The 22,889-nt window shown below is 43.5% G+C and overlaps 4 protein-coding genes and 1 long non-coding RNA gene across 5 annotated transcripts; 2 read left to right on the top strand and 3 right to left on the bottom strand.

The window, feature by feature from the left end:
- Nucleotides 1–1,477: 1,477 nt before the first annotated feature.
- On the bottom strand, nucleotides 1,478–10,653 carry dhrs3b (dehydrogenase/reductase (SDR family) member 3b). The gene is made up of 6 exons (XM_018679432.2): nucleotides 9,906–10,653; nucleotides 5,038–5,181; nucleotides 4,610–4,729; nucleotides 3,935–4,173; nucleotides 2,062–2,187; nucleotides 1,478–1,958 (listed from the first exon to the last, which is right to left on the bottom strand). The coding sequence occupies exons 1-6, from the start codon at nucleotides 10,098–10,100 to the stop codon at nucleotides 1,874–1,876; spliced, it is 909 nt and encodes a 302-aa protein (XP_018534948.1). The 5' UTR covers nucleotides 10,101–10,653; the 3' UTR covers nucleotides 1,478–1,873.
- A 136-nt stretch (nucleotides 10,654–10,789) lies between these two features.
- Nucleotides 10,790–14,927, top strand: aadacl4 (arylacetamide deacetylase-like 4). The gene is made up of 4 exons (XM_018679419.2): nucleotides 10,790–12,850; nucleotides 13,282–13,507; nucleotides 13,946–14,009; nucleotides 14,116–14,927. The coding sequence occupies exons 1-4, from the start codon at nucleotides 12,674–12,676 to the stop codon at nucleotides 14,897–14,899; spliced, it is 1,251 nt and encodes a 416-aa protein (XP_018534935.1). The 5' UTR covers nucleotides 10,790–12,673; the 3' UTR covers nucleotides 14,900–14,927.
- LOC108885185 (uncharacterized) lies at nucleotides 12,929–14,789 on the bottom strand. The gene is made up of 3 exons (XR_007814284.1): nucleotides 14,704–14,789; nucleotides 13,249–13,494; nucleotides 12,929–13,076 (listed from the first exon to the last, which is right to left on the bottom strand). It is a non-coding gene; the product is annotated as an uncharacterized LOC108885185 (long non-coding RNA).
- Nucleotides 14,928–15,392: 465 nt separating the features above from the next.
- Nucleotides 15,393–18,144, top strand: cfap107 (cilia and flagella associated protein 107). The gene is made up of 4 exons (XM_051074439.1): nucleotides 15,393–15,529; nucleotides 16,027–16,137; nucleotides 16,499–16,670; nucleotides 16,924–18,144. The coding sequence occupies exons 1-4, from the start codon at nucleotides 15,419–15,421 to the stop codon at nucleotides 17,196–17,198; spliced, it is 669 nt and encodes a 222-aa protein (XP_050930396.1). The 5' UTR covers nucleotides 15,393–15,418; the 3' UTR covers nucleotides 17,199–18,144.
- Nucleotides 18,145–18,279: 135 nt separating this feature from the next.
- Nucleotides 18,280–21,520, bottom strand: klhdc7a (kelch domain containing 7A). The gene is given in 2 exon segments (XM_051074438.1): nucleotides 18,280–21,206; nucleotides 21,208–21,520. Coding segments are annotated over 2 exon segments (2,286 nt in total). The 5' UTR covers nucleotides 21,367–21,520; the 3' UTR covers nucleotides 18,280–19,079.
- Nucleotides 21,521–22,889: the final 1,369 nt, after the last annotated feature.

The raw sequence follows: 22,889 nt of genomic DNA, 5'->3' as shown, positions 1-22,889 counted from the left end.
TTCTTATCAGGGCGGCTTCGTCTGGTAACTATAGACATTTGGTGAAAACTAGGTGGTACACATGCTGGTCTTTCAGTCGCTTAATGACTAATCGGTCTTGTTGTGTAACTGAGGTTCCATGGTAGGCAGAAAAAGAAAAATGTTGCTTCGGTGTCCAGGATTACACAACCTTGAATCTAAACTTGAGTAGCCCTTGACAAACAAACACACCACACCAGCAGGATGCAAAAAAAAAATTATTTACTACCACCATTACCCTGAGGTATAAAAGGTTCTGACCTGTTTGAGTAAAGCAACACCTGCACAATTGCACCACTGATCAATACAATAGCCTTCAAAAATTTGCTACAGTGAATCAATTGTGTGAGCCACAGAAATTCTTTATACCAAGCTGAGCTTATCTACTGCTGGCTGTAGCATAGTATCAGTATTCTCTTCTAACTTTCAGCAAGAAAGGTAATAAGAACATTTCCAAAAACATTAAACTATTAATTTAATGTACTGTAGTTATGATGTTGTTTACCGATACAGGCTTTTATTCAGCTTACATGAGACAAAATCACAAATCAGTTTCTCCTCTTTGGTGGAAGGTGCTCATCAGCTACTGGAGTGTTAGATAAGAGGCTCCTTTTAAATTTCCCATGAGTACAGACTTTTCTTTAATTTCATTTTTTTTTAAACAATCTTTGGTAATTCATCTACTGAGCTTATCAGTTTTATGACATTCTTTTTCTAGTTCTTAAATAATATCCTCAATCAAAAGATAATTGTGAGACTGGCATTGATAAATCCCTCCCATTGTGATTTTGCACACTTCTTTTCTGCTGTTTTGTACTAAAGCCGTGGAACATGCTCATATTCATATGCAATAAAGCGAAAGGGGCTCCATATTGTCCCTTTTTTTCTGGAATACGCCTCTGAGGTTTTGCTAATACAAATCACATTTATATGATCCACTACCTCAAACGTGTAGCAGTTGCAGACATTAGAAGAATAAGATTGCATGAGAATGAGCCCAGCTAACCAAATCAAATTTGATATATTACCATCTTCATAACAGACAACAGAAGAAATAACTTTTTTAGAAGTTTACTTTTAACTTCCATACTCAAGGCCTCTTCTGCCTGTTCTTCCTAACACAACAGTCTGCCTGTCCATGTTCACTGAATGGGCTGCTCTGAATGTGTTAGAGGGAGGTCCTGACCATCTTATTTTTAGTTCATTATGCTTATGGAGAATTACATCATCCCCCTTCCCTATGTTCTGACAACAAACAAGAATACACCCCCCACCCCCACCACCAAAGTGTGTGTATTATGTTTTGACAACATCATCTGTCACAGTCACTGATCTTATGCTTGGAATAAATCAAAGGTATTCTCACAGTGCCATGGGAGTCAAAACCCAGACACAAAACAATGTGTACCTCCCAAGTGTTCGCTTTTTCTATTTTCATCATGCACAAAGAAACACAGTGTGTCTCTAAAACTCCATTTTATTACCTTGTTTTGATTCAAAGACACGTTAAAAGGCAGATAAAAAAAAGAAGTGTAAAAACAGACAGAAGTGTCACAAAACACTCCCAGAATAACTACTGGTACAGACCTATGCATGGCTTCTGTTCAATGTGAGAATGACATTCAGTGCTCCATACTAAACAGATATGCACTCACACATACAAATAGGACCGGGATGTATCCTGCAGTTTATCAATTAATTCTACCTGCAGAGGCCACCCCCCTTGTGAATACCCTAAGTATTGTTCTTCACACTATCATGGGGCCTCCTCACTTCCAGATGTCTTAAGGTCCATATTCCTTTCATTACACCCCAGAAATGTTGAGGTTGTGCTCACATTCTGTGAAATCCAGGTTCATGTCCTCCCTTTGAACGTGTTCATGCAGGTATAACTCCCAGAAAACTTGTGGATTTCTTCAAGTGCAACTTGTGGCATGAAGCTAGAAAAGTACATAAAGACCAGGGATGGAATGTTAAGTATGAACCTTAATTTATGGTGATGAAAACAAGACCAAAATAAAAACAAAAATGTGAACTGTTTACCTTTTTAGAATGACAAGGGCATGCATAGTCCAGGGCAGGTAGAGAAAGGCTTTGTCAGCTCTGACTGCATCCACAGTCCTCTGGGCAACCACCTCTGGTTTGAGAGGAGGAAAGAGCTGCGGAAACCTACGAGAGAAAGGTCAGTAGTTTTAAGATAAAGTGATGATTATTCTGATTAAATTAATTATGTATTTTCAAGGTGTATCCACTTCCCATAACACACCCGTGGTGGATATTTTACTTTGATATTAAGGTGCAAATAAACCCTGTCTGAACTAGCTATATATGCTTTTAATGGCAACATGGCAACAAATTATACACTCACCGAGCAATTTATTAGGAACGCCACACTAACACTGGGTCAGGGCTTCCTTTGCTTTCAAAACAGCCTCAGTTCTTCATGGCATTGATTCCTTTTGAAATTCTGGTCCATGTTGACATGATTGCAACACATGATTTCTGCAGATTTGTCAGCTGTGTATTCATGCTGCAAATCTGGATTCAGATCTGGTGGCTGAGGAGGCCTTTGAAGTACACTGTGATCATTGTCATGTTCATGTAAAAAGTTTGAGACCAGTCTTGCTTTGTGACATGGTGCTGCATTATGCTGGAGGTAGCCATTAGAAGATGGTAAACTGTGGCCATAAAGATTTGCACATGGTCATCAACAATACTCAGACAGGCTGTCCGCCTCGAGGTTCAATGTGTTGTTCATTCTCCTCTGACCTCTCTCATCAACGATAGATGTTATATGTTTGTGTTTTGTACCACTCTCAGAAAACTCTAGAGACTTTTGTGTTTTAAAATCCCAGGAAATCAGCAGTTGCACAAATACTCAAACCAGCCCATCTGTTACCAACACTCACGCCACGGTCAAAGTCAATGAGATCACATTCTTTTGCCCATGTAAAGATTAACTGAACCTTCTGACCTGTGTCTGCATGATTTTATGCAAAGCATGGCTGCCACATGGCAGGTTGACTAAACAACTGCACAAATGAGCAGGTATAGAGTACTTGGTGAGTGTAGATAAACTGTTGGTGGAACCTGCCAAACTGTACATTGAGGGTTTGTGATACTATTACACAGCAGTGTGAAAGGTTGGGTTCAATCGTACACATGTACAAGAACACTCTATGTCATACATGCTAAACACCTTACACAGTTCAGCATTGGAAAGGTCCAAAGTGTCAAAGTTCAGTGTCATCTATAAAGGCAGAAGAGAGCCACTAGGGGGCAGACAGACTAATCATAAATGACTTAATGAAAGCATGTTCTTTTGTATGGTCTTTTTGTATGGTCAGATTCTTAGTCACAACAAAACCATGGGGGAGAATCTGCAAAGAACTGGAGGATTGTCTGGAAGTCTTGAACTCATACTTTGGAGGTTCCCAGCACTTTGACAGTCTTTTCCTGTCATCTATTAGGGTATAGCTCAATATAGAGGTAAAAGTTAAGAGGATTTGATTGTGAATGTGAAAACTTTGAACTGCTGCTGACTGTAGATGAAATATCAGAGGATCACTAAGCTCTTTGACTTTGAATATCTGCAGCATATTTCACAGCAATCCATCCAGTAGTTGTCAAGATATTTCACTCTGAAACACAAATGTCAGCCTCACAGCTAGATGAAAAGTCAGAGGATCCTTAAAGTCTGTAGGATTCATTTCAGTCTGAGTCAAAGTGGTTGACTGATGAACCTGAGGACCAATATTAACATCTCAAGAACCATGCTGCTAGCGTGGTTAAAAATCCCAATCAATTACACATAGCATTTTAACATTTCTTGATAGGTAACCTTATAAACAAACTAATGTTATGGGATACATTATAGGGATACAGCTTCACTGCCCACGTCTAGGTGGGTTCTTACCTGACTCTCATGCCCTGGAACATCTCTGTGTTGGTGTGGAAGGGAAGCACTGTGGTGCAGCCAACGCCAGGACAGTCCAGCATACCCAGTGTCAGGCTTTCCATGAAGGCCAGCGACGAGGCCTTGGAGGTGCAGTAATCTATGGCTCCAGGGATAGGAGACTGAGACAGGATGGAGTTTATGCAAACTACGTGGCCGTGCTGCAGCTCCAGCATTCGAGGCAGGAAGGCCTTTGTAGTCTGAGGTGAGAAAGAAAAAAAAAGGAAGAATGAAGACAACGTAGAAAGGAGGAGTGTTAATAGAAGGCGAAATTGCAGCAGAGTAAAAAGAAGAACAGACAAGATAAACAGGCCCACACTGTAACCACAGATTAAATTTCCATTTCCATTTAGTTGATGATTGCATTTCTGTCTGCTTTTATAACATAGTCTTTTGATCTCCATTCAAATAAAAATGCCATGAATTTCAAAACCCCTCTGATGCCTCAGGGGCTGAGAGGCAATTTGGAAATACCCCACTTAACCTGCCATAATAGCAGTCATGACTGACAAGTCTGGGGGTGCCTACTGTGTATACTGCCATGTTATAATCAAAATATGAAAATGATGAGGCTAATCTGCGAGGAGGAATTCCCCTAAATCTGCACGTGAGCTGCCTCTGCCTTAAATGTCTTACCCAGAACTGTCCCATGGTGTTGATGTGTTGAGATTTCAGAAGGGCGTCGTCATCGCTGTCCATCAGACTTTTGCCGTGGACCACAGCTGCATTGTTCACTAATATTGTAACATCTCCCACCTGAGATTAAAAAGCACAACAGTGAGGGGAAAAATAACGTTGTCAAACATCTTATGCACTTTCTGCCTTGCTTTCAGGAGATGATACAGTTGTGCTGCACCAGAGCTGTCAGCAATATTCCCTGCTATTATTCAGATATTTCAGATGAAGTGTAATCTATACACCAGATGGGAGACAGAGCAGCTCAGTGCCAATACAGAGGAGACGAAGAGGCATCATAGGGAAATATTTTATGATGTGTTTCACTGTGTGCAAATGACATTCTCTTTGTTCAAGTAGAAAATATTTTTATTTTTAAGCTGGCGTACCTTTTCTCTAACCACCTTGGCTTGCTTGTAAACTTCTTCCCGGTTGGCCACATCACACAGGAAGTAATGGCACTCTGTTCCTGAGAGAGAGATCTCTTCAGCTGTTTCTTTGAGGCACTTTTCTGTCCGGCCCCACAAGATCACCTAGCGAATAAAATAACATTATCAAAGGTTAGAAAGAATCGGAGAGCGTTCCACAATGAATCTGTGACGAGATCAGAAGCACATCAAGTGAACTGTTGCTTATGAGTGGAACAAAAAAGGGCTGTTTTTTTGTTACAGTCAGTCATCAACAAAATGTGTGTTTTGTGCAATTTTTCTGGCAATGAGACCTGAAGATCTTTGCGCAGCAATGTTCTTTTCATTCAGAGAACAGAGAGGCCATTTTCACTCCAACAAATAGTTTTCGAGCGAGATTAAAGGCTTGGGGGTTGCTGTGTGAATGAATTGTCTCTTCATCCACCCGGAGACTAAATGAAGGCTGGTCATTTGAGCAGGGAACATGGGGTTGGACGGAGGTGGGGGGTGGGGGGTGGGCTAGTGATTGGGCAATTAGATCTGTCAGTCTCTGGGGTCAGGGAAAGGTAATGAAATCAGGGGGTGAGCCCTCCTCATCTCTCAAACACAAATTCTCAAAGAGATTACACGGCCTGTTGGGCAGATGAGCCCCGTCATTTCTGGTCAGGGAGTCTGAAAACAGTGTGTGTGTGAAGTGGTGAGGACGCCAGTGTGGGATTTGGCCGGTCGCCCGTGACCAAGGTTAATATTTGAGCAGAAAGTCCTCTGGAAAGTGATCTTCTGTATCTGAGAGACAGAGAGACTGCATGTGTGTATGCATACACACACACAAAGGAAAGTGTGTCTGTTGGTTCGCCCATGGATCATCAGAGTCATTCCCATTGTTTTATACCAGTGTTTGTGGGTAAACATAAACCTAGTCAATGGCAGGATGGGTTTACACAATGATTTATTAGTCTTGACATGAAAGACATTAGGTCAACATGGAGTTATGTATGAGCATGTAGCAAACTGTATTGTACATCTCTACTTAAAGATGGTAAACTGAATCTGTAGTTTAACAACTTTTACACTTTTACACCTGTGCAATACATTCACATTCACACCTATACCTCATTGTACATAGAGTTGCACTGTGTTTTGTATCTTTTTTTATATATATTTTGTTTCTACATATTTTGTGTGTTTGCACTGAAAAGGAGAAGCTCTCCAATCTCGTTGCACTTTTAGTATAATGACAATAAAGGGCATTCTTATTTTTCTTATTCTTAAGAATTCATAATAGCTAACACTTGTGATAGCAGTACTTTAAGCGAGGACATGGGGTTTTAGTATTTTCCGCCATCAACTTGCAATAACAGGGCAGTTTCAGACAGTACCCATCTTTTAAAATTTCACACAGAGTATTTGTATAGAGCCAAACAAAAATAGAGACATACTGATAATTACAATATGTTAATTTGCACATCTACAATCCACAAGATACTGCCACGTCACTGTGTCGCTATTCGTTTTAAGGAAGTGTCCATGCGTCATCTACTATCCAGTGGTAACAGTGGCAGAAGCAAAGACAGAAATATTGACACTGTTCAGCTTGAGGGACATCAAAGATTACAGACTGGAATGTGTTCTCTATTTCTTTATCAGATCTGGAGCAATAAGTGTTTGGCTTTCTCTGTGAACAGTCTGTGTTTGAGTTGCCTGTGATTGGGTTTTTTGTTTGCTTCATTTGCAAGGCCATTTAAGTAATCAGTGAAGGCAGACAGGTCTTGATAAATAACTGAAAGCTTTTAATAGGATTTGAGCCTTACAAACAAAGCTGACAGCTCTCATTAAAAGTCAGCACTCAAACTGTGCTCTCCTGTTAAAATGTTATTTAATTCATTAGGTTTATCACCCGTCACAACACACAGGACCCTAAGAACAAACAAGCACCGGCCAAATTGCTATGTGGATGGAAACAGTAAGAAAACAGCTTTTAATTGACCTTGCACAAGCCCCCTTCACTATCAGTGATAAACCAGTGATTGTTCTAACTAGGCATGCCTAACGGGACTCAACATCAACACATGCTGTAAGTAAAAGCTCTCTAATCAACAAATTAATGTTGCAGAGCTGGAAACAGGACCTTGAGTGAGAGAGACAGAGCAGATGCCACTCAATACAGGCTGAGGTGTACGTCTCTGTGTCCCCAGTAGCTCCAGCTGAATTACAGTGATACTCTATCTTTCAAGTCTGAATGTATGGGTGGGTATGAACCCTCCTTTTCACACCCATTGTAAGGGCCAGCAGAGAGGCAGCACACAGAGGGGGCAGCAGGAGTTCAGGAGGCAGTCGCCTGCCGCTGTCTAATTACTGCGGAGACAGCAAGGTCAGTTGCAGGGCAATACCCAGCTGGGAGCGGTGTGCTTCCCGCCTCCAGCACAACACACACACACACACACAAACCTGTTGTCAGTGTCTCGGTTTGGTTCATCTTCCTCGCAGTGATCTCTTTATGTAATGTCTACAACCACATTAAAACCCATGCTTTCTGCAAACACTTTATTCTGCAGTTGTTGTTATGGTACTGGAAAATACTTGGGAAAGGAGCTTTGAAGAAATATGCTGTTTAAAGTCGTCAACTATTTACTGGGATTGTTCAAAAAGCCCTCTCGCAGTGATCTGAACTTGGATGCTGTGTTTGAAAATACTTTGGTTCAGGTTTATTGTTTCAGAGCTTCATTCTGCAACCCCCCCTCCTCCACACACACACACAACCCCCTCCCTAACAGCACACAAGAAGACCTGGCTCCCCTCCTGAGTCCCCAGCTCTCCATCTCTCCAAATTCTTTTATCAACGTTGTAGTTAGTCTTCCTCGCACCGTGAAAACACCAAAGCTCGAGCAGAGGGAAAAGGAAATTCCGACTGCCAATCACAAAGGGGCTCAAACTGGGGTGAGCACAAGTTCATAGAGGTTAGCCCTATTCATAATTACCGTCCTATTTCCTTTTAGCATCTCTTTAGGCAGGGAGTAATTGTCATACACATTACCACAGGTGTTGTTTTCAAAGCCTTCACACCTTGATAATACCCAACAATGGGGTGCTGAAAAGCATGGTGACATCCTTTGTTGTGCAGCTGCAAAGTAAAGCTTTTAAAACCCACTGGTTTCTTCTTGCGCATTCCCCAAGGAGATGGCATTGAAAGACTGAGGGAGGCAGTTAGTGTTTCATTGAGCTTTTAGCAATGTTTTCAAGCTGCTAAAATTGCACCTTAAGAGAGCATCCAAGATGTGGAGCGCATGTCACACATGTACAGATAATTACAACCCGCAGCTTTCAGTCGGGGCACCTCAGTGCTTTCTGCGGAGGAAATTACTACCATTTTCCTCCATGTGTAATGATGACTCCAGTCTGAGGTGATCAAAAATAGAGCTGCTCTATATTAACACGTTACTGCTGAAGGGACACTGGTGGCTCATCAGGCACTCAGCTGTGTAATGTTCACCCACTGGATTGGTAGACAAACTGTAGCTGGAAATGATGATGGGAACAGAGCCTGACCTGCAGTGATGAGGAACTGTCTGCGCAGCCACTGGATCGTTTCAGGCCCAAGTGACGGCTCCCTGTTAGGGGGTGAGGGATGGTGAGGGTGTGGTGGGGGTGGGGAATATGATGGTGCATGCTAGAGATGGGTGGCGTGATTCTTTGCAACAGGCAACACTAGATGCATTACTTTTAAATATATTTCCAATAAGAGTAATGGTTTACAGTTTAAGGATTTGCAAACATGATATGAATGGACTGCACTGTAGTGTAATCAGATTACTTTTGGATCCCCTTTTAAAATCAGGGTTTTAAACAGCTGATTCCATTAAACTGAATGATCAAAACAGGATGTGGAATTCACCCCAACCTCCAGCTGGGAAAATACTGATGAATCAAAACTTCAGTGTCATTGTAGAAATGACTTTTCTGACCTGTTATGACCTATTACCTCATCAGAATGTGTCAGTCTCTATAAAAGTAGAACCGCCACCTTTGTATTAGACTAATCCAAGATAATGCAATCTGTCCCTCCACAACTCTTTTTAGTTGGGTCAACTTTGTTTTGCATACACTCCATAAAAGGCATCCCATGTCCTCATGCTATGCTTGAAAACAAAACCTAATCTGGCTTTTATTAAAAGTATTATGGAGCCTTTTGTTGTGTTGTGATATGTTGGCAGACTTTATGACAGTGCAAAGCCTGCTCAAAAATGGCAAGAAACTATAATGGGGTAATAGCAGGGCTGTTATTATGTCAATGGCTTTGATGCAGTTTCAGTGCAGCTTTGTGCATGCACACACACACGCGCGCGCGCACACGCACACACACACACACACACACACACAGAGTCAGTGCCTTTATCGCAGCCTAAAATCTATGGATAATACACTTTCTGGACATGACAGTCATTCAACAATCATTCCAGACCTTTGCAGAATACATATCAGCCCGGTGCTGCGCTTAATCACATTTAACAACCATAAGAGCTACCCAGGCCTGCCCTCTGGTTGACCCATGCTGTTGTGCAATACTTGAACCAAAATTGAGGGCAGTGTCTCCGGTCTCACTGGACCGACTCGGCTACTAAGAGGTCACGATCAGCACATGGGAACAACAAAAAACACTTCGAGCAAGGTGGGCAGGACTGACCAGGTTACCTGAGGCTGGAGGAGGGTGGGGGGGGCTCAACTACTACTGCTGCTGCAGCTGATACGCGCCTTGTCAGAATAACTTCAATTGTTTGCTAATGTGTTTCTTCGGAGAGCGTGACAGTAACAAAGTGGGTGCAACAAGTGGTCTTGTGGTGAAATGAAATTACCTTTCTGGCTCCCTGCTTGGCAAACTCTTTGGCCAGGTGACGTCCGATGCCTCGTCCCCCACCGGTGATCAGTACCACCTCCTTGGTCAGGTCCTTTCTCCTGCTCGGCAGCAGCGAAAACAAACTTGCTCTGACTATATAATACAACATCTGAACCGGGAAAAGAAACATACGACACGCGCTCTTTAACTCCATCTCGGAAAGTGCTCACAGGCAGCCGACAACTAAGGCTATAATGTTTACGCTGCAAGTTTACGTGCACTACAGATATCCTCCCACGGCGAGCGGCTCACAAAACACCGACCTACGAGCTCCTGCAAGTTTATCCGCGTGCAAACAATATCATCTGCAGCCTCACAAAGTACTGCATGAGTAATCCACAGCCGAAAAAAGATTTAAAAAAGGCAGAGCTGTGTGATTTCAAGGAGCTCTGACATGTCAGTCGACATGCATCAGGATCTCGCAACGTGTGAGTGATCAGTCATTACGCCTGTCAACCACTGGTAAAGACGCAGAGACGTGAAACACACAAGTCCAGGCGACGCTCTGTGGTGCGCGCTACTGAAACCGCTGGGCTTTCGTGTTGTGTTCCTGTACTGTCCTGTCCCTGCCTTATATATTACCGTCTCTGCCCAGGCTTCGGTTCTTCCACTGGTGAAAGGACCTGGATGAACCTAAAGGGGAGGTTTGTGAGGGCATTAATCCTGATTGACATGTTAAGTGGGGATGAATATTTTTGCTCCAGTGCCCGTCTGCCCTGAGTGGTTGCGTACTTGCCTCTTCCCCACCCCCTTCATGTGCCTACGGCGTGTGGTTCTCAACCTGTGGTCCAGGGGCCCCCCAGTGGCCGCCCCGCTGTGACCCAGGTGGGTGCCCAACCTCTTTTGGGGAAGAGTTTAACTTCATAATTTCATTCATGACTCCAACTTAACCTCGTTACATAACATACAGAATAACAATGATGTTGCAATCACAGGTTTCACTGACAGTTATAAGTCAATGTGAGATCAACAACCAAAATGTTCTTATATAAGAGTATCAGGAGGGGAACATTTGAGGGATTCATGAGAACGACTGAGAGTCCTGGTCAAATAATCCTCAGTCCAGCCCCCCAATTAATTAAGTAAAGCAAATAAGCAAGCAAACAAACAATCAGCAAAGCACTAAACAAACACACAATTGAGAAAACTAACAATTGTAACCATAACACCAGCCACTCAAATAATGAACCTAAGTATCATAGATAGATAAAAGGATAGATAAATCAACTTTCTTGGAGCAAATGAGCAAAAACTGGGGGGAAAAAAGTTTGGTTTGAAGTGATTATCTTTACATTAGGCAGTCTGGGCTCAACACTCATAATGACAAATACATATGCTGATGTGCCCTTGAGCCAGTTGAAAAGCCTGCAAACAAATGCACATAAAAGTCTAGATTCCTCATGGTAGCAGGCAAGCTTTCATAATAAATTACAGCAAATATTGCCTTCAGTTTTACAAGCATGGTGGAGTGGATGTGAGACTGAGTGAAGACGCTTTTGCTGATTTGCGTACATCTGTAGCTGTCTCATACATGCGAAGCGGCATCAGTTGTCTGAACCCAATTTGTTGTGTTAACTGTGTTTTTTTGAAGCAGGCTATATCTTTCTGTGCAATTTGGGAAATAGGTCAGCCCAGTCTCAGAAACTTGTCAGGGTGACAAACAGAAAACTGCATGAATGCCTCCTAAACAAATCCTATGAATTCGTGGGCCTCAGACAAGATTCCAGTCTGTGATTTTTGGCCCCGGCACTGTGATTTTTACTGGGTATCGCTGAATGCAGGGCTTTTTCAGCAACTGGGAAGGGTTTAAAGAGCAGCTTCACAATGGTTGCTTTGTGTTGGGCTCAGCTACTTAGGGAAGGCAGAGAGGCTCTCGGGGGCTGCTAAAAACTCCAAGACAACCCGACTCCAGATGCTGTCTTCAGTTTGGAAATTTTAGAGATTTACAAAATGTGAACTCAAAGTCAAGATGCACTGGAACACACACCACCAAAGTATTTCCAGCTGAGGTTAAATTAAATAGAAGTTAGCAGATCTGCAAAAAAAGTAGGACAAAAGTCTAAAGATATACATTGCAGTAGGTTGCAAATGGGTTCAGGCTGCATGCAGAAGGCAAAAATGTAAATAGAGTACATTTCAGAAGGGACTGTTTATTTATACTCATGCTATCACTGCCATCTACAGATCAGCAATGAAAGTTCAGATAAGGGTGTTCTCAGTCAGCCTTCACTGGGACCATCTCACAACATTTTCTTTCCTTAGACACCAGATAGTGAGAATACCAGTCTGTGCAGCTGTAAGCAGCAGAGATTTCCATGGCACCATGCAGGGGCATGAAATTAATCAGAAAAAAATCACAACATCCTTTAGATATCTGTAAAAATATTGCTCGGGTTTGGAAGACAACTTAATGGGTACTATGAAAACATAGGTGTAATTTTAAAAAAACTGCTGCATTTACATACAAATATTTTGTGTAATATTCCATAGTGGAACAACTTGGTTTCTTAGGGAAACGTGTAATTACTTTGACTACACAGCCATAGTATATGTTGTGGAATATAATTATTTTTTCCAGGGCAACAGGCAGCCAAACTTGTCATTAAATGAAACCAAGGTCAGAATGCACTGCGCGCGGATGTGGGAGGGGTGGAAAGAAGCTGAAAGCAGGTAGATAAAACATTTACTTCTAATGACTTACCTTCAGCACGGCAGACCAGCAACACCATGGACATCGGCTGGGCAATTTTAATAATTGGCTTTGCTGCTCTTGTTGCAGCCTTCCTCCTTCTGGTAATTGGACTTGTGTACTCTGAGCTGATGAATTCAGACATTCCTCGTGGGGTTGCAAATAGTGGGAAACTGCACATGGTTCATGGTTTGTTTGTTGGCATAGCAATTGTGGTGAGTATCTACATAGTCTATGGAATTGTTGGGGCTTATTATTTTATGTTTCCTGCATGTTACTGTATCTGTTATAATTAACCTTTAAAAAAAAACAACAAATATTAAACTAATGAAATCCTTAGAGTAAAGGAAAATACCTCTGCTGGTGTATTATTAAGAAAAATCAGCCAGAATCGTTTAGGCCCTCATCAAAGATGGCTGTCCTTTCTTTGTCCTCCAGCAACTGATAAAGCATCAGAGAAATTTTAGATAAGAAATCAAGACTAACAAAGGTACAAGAAAGGCAAGGTCATGTGTTCCCCTCCTTTGATGTTGTCATAGTAAATATGGTTTCTTAGAGAGAATAACTTTCACTTTGACTTTACCCATCAGAAAACAATTTTTTTGTCTCCTACTTGTGGTTACGTTTGCGATTCCTCTCCTGCCAGGGCCGGATCCTGCATCGTCTGGGCATTTGTCATCAGGTCAGTTTTATCCGATGGTTCGTGGCCTGTTTTCTCACTCGCTCAAATCCAGTTCCTGCTGGTCTGCGAGTGAAGGACCTGAAGTTTTCTGAGGTGCCAGTGCGAGTGTATGAGCCCACTGCTGTGTGTGATGGCTTGAGAAGAGGTCTTGTGTATTTCCATGGAGGTGGCTGGGTGCTGGGCAATATAGGTATACAATGTTCAGATCATATGATTCACATACATAGCTGATTATAATTTGAATGAACTGGTTATAACCAAACACATAGGCCTGTTTTCCTACTGCATTTAAGATTCAAACTTTTAATTACATAATGATGAATTATTCAGCTGGTGTCTGCTGGTTCTTCTGTTAAAGGACCAGTCAATCAATTTGGTGAAAATAGAAAATTTGCTTACTGTAGTTTAATTTTGGTTGTGGACAGGTTTAGCCATTTGGATCACAGATTATAGGCCTTCAAATTATGAATTAATATTCAAGAGGGAAAAAAATAGGCTTAAATAATTTATTGAAAAGGAGGTCAGTGTAGGCAGAGAGAGGAATAAAAATTGCCATGTTCTGTCTGTTGCCACCACAAGACCACAACATATGTTTTGTTAACAATGGTGTCCTGTCAATCCTAAATAGATTCTGTAGATGAAGTCTGTCGGCACATCGCCAAGAAGTCTGACACCATCGTTGTTTCTGTTGGGTATGTAAACTTTTCCAGAATGACCAGAAATATCCTAGACTCATAGCATTTAAATCTCCAGAACTCAACATATTGTCCCCCCCGTCTTCCCTCTCACCCCTCTTAGGTACCGATTAGCCCCTGAGCACAGGTACCCTGCCCAGCTGGACGATTGTGAGACAGCGACGTGCCACTTTCTGTCTGTTGCAGAGGCTGAGTTCAGTGTGGACTCTCGCAGAGTGGCAGTCGGAGGGGACAGCACTGGGGCTAACCTGGCAGCAGCGCTGTGTCAAAGGCTGGCGCGGAGAGAGGACGGACATCTGCCGTTCCCCTGTGCTCAGGTCCTCATCTACCCGGCCCTGCAGATGGCAGATTTCAACCTGCCCTCATACCAGCAAAATCATGCTGTGCCCATATTGTTTCGTGGCCGGATGGCATTCTACTTCCTGCAGTACCTCAGTGGGGACATGTCTGTGTGCCAAGACTTGCTGGAAGGCAACCACGTCCCCACTGAGCTCAGGCCACGCTATGAAGCCTGGCTCTCCCCGTCCAACTTACCCCCCGAGTGCCTCGTAAGGGGTTTCTGTGTGCAACCAACCCCAGAATATGATGGGGAGGTGTATCACACAATCAAAGCTGGTTTGGAACCTGAGGTCTCACCTCTACTGGCAGATGATGCTCTCATTCAGAAAACCCCACAGACCTTCCTTCTCACCTGTGAATATGACGTCCTGAGGGATGATGGGATTCTTTACAGGAAACGGCTGCTGGATCTGAAAAAAGATGTCACCTGGCAACATGTGAAGGACGGTTTTCATGGCATGATAAACTTTTTTAACCAGGGCTGGCTCACCTTTCCCTCTGCGCTAGGTGTTGTGGAGAGTGTTGTTAACTATGTGAAAACACTATGAAGATCATGACTAGGATCATGAATTTTATTCTGCTTTCCATCTTGTTTTACATTTTAATAAACAAAACTTGCCTCCGGTGGCAGAGTGTTCTTCTTCATTACAAGTATACTGTTCGCCGAAGACAAAAAAACCTCCACAAAAATCAATAAACAAAACCTGTTTTATACCAAAAATGAAAAGTAACCCGAGGATACAAAGTCTGGAAACAATTTTTGGCACCACTCTAACAATATAGAGTATACTGATAAAAGGTAAATGTCATGCCCTAGCCTTAAGGAATGTATCTCTTTTGAACACAGATATAAGACATCTCCCATTTGCTTCCAGGACACTCTGCTTGCCTTCCCTTTCAGTGTTTGCTGTATCCATGGCAACAGAGCTCTTCTATTTCCCCTCCGCTGCCTATGCCATTATGTGGCCAGGTGAATGCACCTACATGCTATCTGTTTGACTAGCTAACCACGTTCTAACAGGGCCTCAGATTTCCCTGGCTAGGTGAGTTTTGACACAAGGCAAAGTATGAACCAAACAGGGACTGTGCAGGATAAATGGGCCAAAACTGGATGGAGAATAGAGCAGAAGTATGCCAACAAAGTTCTGCTGGGCAACTGGACAGAAGAAAGACTTCAAGTAAGCATTTTGTGTGCTTATTGCCTAAGGATGCCTAATATTGTAACATTTGCTAAAAGGTTATCAGGAGGCACCAGTATCAAAATAAGAGTAGTAGAGTAAGGAGTATCTATGTCTTGTCATGCTGCAGATCCAGAACATAATGCCATACCAATGGCAGCCTGCCAAAGGTTTTGTAGCACCTCAGTTGGTAGTCAAATCTAGAGCAAAGTGATTAGGCAGCCTCAGTTCAGCCACATCAGCACAGCCTCCTGGTGGGAGAGGCCAGAGCTGGAGACTAATTGCATTGACGTGAGGTTCGGCCATGGGCTGCTGGTTCAGGATCAGAGAGGAGAAATGACTTAAGAAATACTGTACAACAGCGCGGATCGATAGTGAAGTGTGAGCTTTGCTGAGCCTTGTGCCGGGCTCATTGCTCAAGTCCCTGTACACCCCCTCCCCACCTCCCCCACCTCCTCTCTCCTCTTTGCGATGTCTGTTTATTCTGTCTGACACAGTTCACTCGGGAGCCAAAGACAGCCAACAGCACCAATCGTGTAGACTACCGGCCCCACAGGGACTTCAAGCCAGACGTCTCTGAGAGAGGATCTGCCCTGCTGAGAGCTGAGGTCAGCCTTTAACTGCTCATTCATGGCATTAACACCAATTGAATGCCTGTCACAACCCTGCAAGTCAGGGCTTTCTTCTCTAGATTGTGGCCACTTCTGCATAATATTGACGGCCAAGATAAAGGCCTGTGATAAAACTCTTTATGAAAGCAAGTTTCTGGTCAGACTCAGCAGTCATGAAAAAAGTGTAAAATCATCAGTGCTAGTGGGCACTTAAAGGCTAGTTAGAGCAATTTGCTGCTGTCACACAGTGAGCCTCTAGAAGATTATTTTAAGAGAATAGGTCATGCCCTCTATATCTTAATCCAGCGAAGGCCAGTGGATACGGGTTATGTTGAGACTGCTGTGTTTTGTCTTCCAGGGGCTTCCATCCAAGCAGCTATTTGGCTATGACAGCACACCATCCTCACACTTGGTCACGCAGTATGAAGAGAGCTATGGGCGTCGGCACACCACCGCTTTGCCCACTATGCGACCCTGGCACCCGGACAGCTTGACATGGCAGCCTGAGAGGTCTGACCGGCCAATTCCTGGTAAGACTGCGGTTTAAAGTGTCATGCTGCAACTGCCTGAAGGTACAAAATTATACATGGGAAATGATAAACAGAGCAAACGTACTTCAGTGCCTTCAGTTTTGTATGGACAAAATACAACAACAGTTGTGCTCATGAACAATTAAATCTGGGTAGCCCCAGATGCCTTTTAATGTTCCAAATCAGTCACCAGTGTAATTAATGGCTGCAGTAACATGGCAGTTAACTTTCTCTTCTATGTGCTCCTTTCCAGCCCTTCCAACCAACTTTGGCCTGCTGCAGTTCTCAAAGCACCGTTTGGAAAAGCAGCAGTCACACCTCCCGTCACTGACTGTGTACAGGTCAGCATACCAGAGGCACCCACGTAGTGCCTTCTGCCAGGGCCGCTTTGCCAGGGCTTCATGCACACTCTCCAGCCACCTCCACGCAGCCAATCACAACAACAAGGACCTGGATCTGAGACAGTGCTCGCTGCTACAAGTCCCAGATCATTGTTTCCCTTTGCTTTCGCCATCACAAAAGGCTTAGAAACAACAACAACAACGCAGCTCTTGAATTGCCTCACATGTTGCTTGTTAATTTAGAAGCGCTGCTCAAAGTGGCACTGCTTTGTGGTTCCTTTTTTTTATTAGTCAGCGGCATGAAAAAATTCAACAGAGCGGACCATTTGGGAAATTAAAAGGATTTTTAAAAAAATTAAACATGATTCTCATTATGTTGCTGTGAGAGCTACTGTAGATTTACTGTGTGTTGTGTTGTGAGTAGTTTCAGTGCTTATGTATATGAATATGTGTGTGTGCAAGACTAAGGAGAAAGGAGGGGGGCTATGAATTATGTCCACCCTTCCAGAGGATAATTACATGCAAATTCTTTCTCTCACTCTGCACACTTAATATCTGAAACTAAGAATTGCCTGTCAGTACTACCCTATATACTCTGTGGAGAACAAGAAGAAAAGGAGGGGGGAAAAAAGAATAAAGTAAACGTTGATACCAGAACTGACCTGAGTATTGAGGCAAACCAAAAGCCATGAGTCATCCTAGGCAACATCTGAAGGGACATGTCTAACTCCCATTCCATTAGGTGTTTAATTACAGGGAATCAAAGTGTTTAATTAGGAAGAATCAAAGATGCTTATGTTTGATGGTCAACCATCTGCGTCTGCCTCCCTTTTTCCCGCCTGCCTGCTGCCTTCCAGTGCAGCTGAAGCCCTCTGTCTCACCCACTGTTAGCTAGTTAGTCACTCTACTGTGCCGCTGATGCCTGCGTGTCACATGATGCCTCTGTGCTGTGAGAAGTCTAGAGCTCAACATGTCTTACCCAAAGCACCATTGTGTTTGCCTTCTGAGCCACATGATGGTGCTATAGCAGCACGTCACTCTCTGAAACCTGTCAGTGTGTCTTTTGAAGTCCTGAACTTTACCTTCTGTACAGTGGGAGACTTAGTTACAAATGAGCAAACAATGAGGGGTTTAACATTTGTATCGTTCTTACTCACATTTCCATTGCTAATGTCATTTCTCAACAATTCAAAAATAAAAATTTACATTTGGCTTAATCCCATTATTTACTAATTATGGATTAACATGCAATGAATGACAAATTCAAATGACAATTTCTTTGATGTTTAAAAAACAAGAGATAACAAAACAAAGAGATTTAGTTGGTACAATGAACAAAGAATCTGCAAATACACCTCTTCCTGGCCACCAAAAGAGAGAGACTATAAAGTGTTCAGAGTGTTTCAAAAGTTGTGACAAATGCTTGTAGAAGCTCACCTATTTATATTCTATGACATACCCATTTACATCTTGTCACATTTAAAGAGCAACTGTACATAATTGTGTTGTATTCAGGCCACTGTGTAAGTTATATATGTGCCCTACACAGTGGAGCACAGTGATAGATTATCACTATATTGCCCAATCTCTGTAAGGTGTTAGAGTTGAATGAACTCATTTACTCCGAGACACATTTATGAATTATCTCTACAGCTAAAGAGGTTAAGCATCTGGAATGATATAAAACTAACTTAATGGCAGGAAAGAGTGGCAAATCAAAGAAGCAAACAATTTACATGGCAGCACATCCTGCGTAAATCTAAGCAAACAGCAGTTTGACTACCATTAAGAGTCCAATACTTTACATGTGCTGCCAAGGGCCGAGACAACATAAACACACATTTCTTTGTATAATACCCAAACCAAGAAAATACATTTATATGAGAAGGAGAAACTTTGTGAAAAGGTGAATAACACCTCATAGAAATGACAAAACAGTGGTTACAATTTTACAATAACATTTGGGGCAAAACTCTCTCAGTCAACAATACAGTTGACGTAAAGCATGCTTCTGTAGGGGTACTCCATCACCACCTAATCTCATCATCAATGGAAAACTGAATCCTTGTTACACACTGGTCTGCCGAGGCTTCTTATCAGGGAGTGAAAGGACAAAGGGGAAAAGTATGCCCTTCGCGGCAGAGAGGACACTCAAATCCTCATCTGTGAAAGCAGGAGAGATCTCATCAGCCTTGAACCTCATGGTGAACTGGCGACTGACACAATAAATTGTGTCATTCATTGTGACACACTGAAAGGCAGGGCAGCGCAGAAGGCGCTTTGAGCTGCACTCGTACCACAGTCGAGCCACTGTGTGGTAGCGGTACACGCTGAGACCCAGCAGTGGGTTAACATCAAAACGATACAGAAATCTCCCCACAGCCACCATATCTGCAGTTCTGTCTTTGCTGCCTACCAGCACACTTGGCCTCCAGGTGTTGATTTTGGGGCTGTAGCGCAGTAGCATATATTTAAGAGTTCCCCCAGAAACATAGAGCTCACCGTTGCACACTGTGACGTGATGTGCCACAGCAAAAGTATCGTTAGGCAGTGGAGCCACAAATGTCCATCTGTCCAATCGTGGGTCATAGCGCTCTACTGAGGAGAGGCACTCCCCTCCTATGGCGTAGATGTAGCCCTCCAGTGCTGCCAGTTTGCAGCGGGGTCTGGCCTCATTCATAGGACTGATCTCCTTCCAAATGGATGTCAAAGGATTGTAGCAAAACACTCGCTTTGAGGGTGTCATTTCTCCGTCTGTGCCTTGGCAGCCCACTGCCACAAATAAGTAGTTATCCATTGTGCACATGGCACAGGCTTTAGAGATGACCTCCTGTGGGATCAGGCACAGTGTATGCCAGGAGTCTTTGTAGTCATCATAATAGTACATTGCACTGGACGTCCTCCTCTGCTCTGTCTCTGCTGTCTGCCCTCCTGCATTCCTCACCCAGTCTTGAGGGTCCATATCTGCCACCATCATGAACTTTCTCCCGGCTGTTCTCTGCCTCTGGATTTGTTCCCGCTCACCAGCCATTAGCCGCCCATAAAGGTTAGGGTCCCTGAGCGCCTGGAGGTAGTTGTCTGACATGACCCTCAGGGCTGCTTGCTGCACAGATGTCTGGCCATGTTTTTTGGCCAGGTACAGCGTCTCCAAACAGTTACCCAGATCAAGCTTACTCTTCAAGCTTTCCAAATCGGCACCATCAAGAGTCTTTGCTGGAAAGTGTAAAAATGGAGCCCCTGCTACAGTCTCTAGATCAGCATCCTCCCTCACATTAAAGCCTGAGCTGTCTGTAGAGGGACTGATCATAGGGTGATCATTGCTGGTTGAGGCCAGAGAGTGAATCATTGGAGTTGAGGCTGTTGAAGTTAAAAAGGGGATGGAACTGCTCTGCTCTGCTGCAGAGAGATAGCTCTCCTTGCGTAGGAGTACAGGCCTTGCGGGGTGCCTCAGCTTGAGGCCTCCTTGTGAGGAGGGATCCTCAACAGTGCTTTGTTGCAAAACCAGATCACGCATAATGATGGGGCTCAGACAGGAAGGAGATTCTGTTAGGCTGCTGCCACAGCTTCCAAAATCCACTGGCTGCAACTCAGAGTTTCTCTCATACTGACCCAGCACAGTGTTTGAGTCTGTGATAGAGTGAGAGGAAGACTCAACATAGTAATCATATATCTTGCCGCGCACAATCTGGTCTCCTGTTCCTTCCAGCACCACGTTAGCATCCTCCACTTTGATCTCTGCTTTGGAGAGGAAGCTCGAGTAGGCTCCCTGGTGCTCCAGGTCTTGCCTTAACTCCCTGCCCACACCCACACTGCCCTCAAGCTTCTGCAAAAAGCAAGGGGAGCGGCGCCCTGTTGCACTGGCCATCCCACTCTCTGTTGGATCAGGAAGGTTCAAAGCAGATCCAAATAAAATATTACTGGTGGCAACCACTGCCTGCTTCTGATGAGTGAGTATCTCTTCTTTCATGCTGATATCTTGGTCACTGTGTGACATGTTAAATGCATCCTCACTCTTTTCAGCTTGGCATGAACGGATTTCTGCTGGTGTTTCCTTGATGCTGTCAGATGTCAGGTCACCAATGGCTGAGTCTGCGTCCGAGGGTCTGGGTTGCTTGCCCCCATCATCGGTGTCATGTTGTGGTGAGCTTTGACATGGTAGCGTTGTCTTGCTGCTTTGACAGGTTGCATTTTGCTGGCTCTTTGGTGTCTTTGACACAGAGCTGAGTTTTCTTTGCGTCCCTGGAGCTGTAGAACCTGTAGGCCCAAGACACCAGCAACACTGCAGCCACAGAGATGCTCAGTTTCAACAGCAGCTGCATGTCGAACTGGACTCCCAAAAGCTCTGCAATGGGCATGGCTGCAGCGGTGATGGCGGCAACGATTGGTTGACTGATCCTATTCAGTGTTCTTGTCAATGCGTCTCAGCTGACGGTAGCATGCTGTCTGGCTTTCATTGTAAAAGAGCTGCTGTGATCTGATGACTGCTCCTCTTTACCCAAAGGATCAAGTGTAAAATAATACCTCTAGAGGTACTATTTGCATCACTAGCTCTGGATAGGCGGGGCACTGGTCATGCACCACCTGTGGCAAACTCAACACAGAATATGCAAATACCAAATAGATCAATATTTGGTTATGCAGTTTGCTGACTCACCCAAGCTTTTTCCCATGCTATCCAAATGGCATCTAAGAACTCTGGAACCAAGAGTTACTTGGTGTTTACGTGAACAGGAGTGGTTCAGGTCATACTTTATTATGTCAATTTTTGAAAATGTCCATAAAAATATTATGATGGATCATGCTCCTTAACTTGCTCAAACACATGGCTAGAGCTGCAGGAGGAAAATATGGTTTGAATAAGGGGTGGGGAGTGATGATAGGTGACATTTATCAAATACTTAATAACCAGGATACATCTGTTTGCACAGCCGTGCCACAGATCAAAGGTCCTTTTCTGTGCCAGTGCAGATGCTTAAATTACCCTCCCTAAAAGAAACTGAAGATTGCTCTCAGACAACCAAATGGCACTTGGTATTATAAACATAGAACAGTAAATAATACAAAACTGTCTGAAGAATGCCAGATGAAAAGAGTGTCTACAGAAAAACCTGACATCATCTTTCATTTTCATGGACCATACTGAGATGCAGACATACATCTGTGTCACATGGGAGCCATGTCATTCAGTCACCAGTCAGGCTATCATTTGTTTTGCTGATAACACACTTGAGCGATCCTGCAGTCAACAACAGAGCAGTGTTTATTTTAGAAGCACTCTGTGGGATCATTTTAAAGGTGCATCACGTGGAGAGGAATACAGAGGGTGTGTCAGGTGTCCTAGGTGACATGGGCGCTGTTTGGTCATCTGATAGCTGAGCCTGCAGACGACATAAAGGAAACTGGATTCTGCAAGCACGGTTGACTCCTGAATAATTCACAGATAGGCCATAGAGGCAGCTTCTTATCCTCACCATTGCTCCCAGCTCAGATGAACTATTCAGAGAAAGGAAAAAAAAATCATGATTGTCATTGAGAGAGTTGAATGAAGGACAACTGGACTTTCACTTCTCATCAAAGAGGCTTCTTCAGTTTTGCTCCTGTACAAAAAACTTCCAGAAGTGAAGAGGCCTCTTGGATGAGAGGTGAAACCTTCTCAAGTATCCATAACCAAGTCCAGATGCCCTTCATTCAACCTCTCTTGGATAACCATGACCTGGATGACTGAGAATCTCCACAGAAGTCATGACTGTCAGCCATGCACATTGTTTTTTAGAGGCACTTCAACCTCCTCTTGCTTGCGCCATTTATGATAGGTGAACAAGAAGACACAAAAGATGACTTTTAACAGGTATTTCCCTTCTCCAGTAATAAATATGGA

The sequence above is a fragment of the Lates calcarifer genome, linkage group LG12, assembly GCF_001640805.2.
Source record: "Lates calcarifer isolate ASB-BC8 linkage group LG12, TLL_Latcal_v3, whole genome shotgun sequence".
Lineage (NCBI taxonomy): Eukaryota > Metazoa > Chordata > Actinopteri > Centropomidae > Lates > Lates calcarifer.
This window is presented reverse-complemented; position numbering and strand designations above follow the sequence as displayed.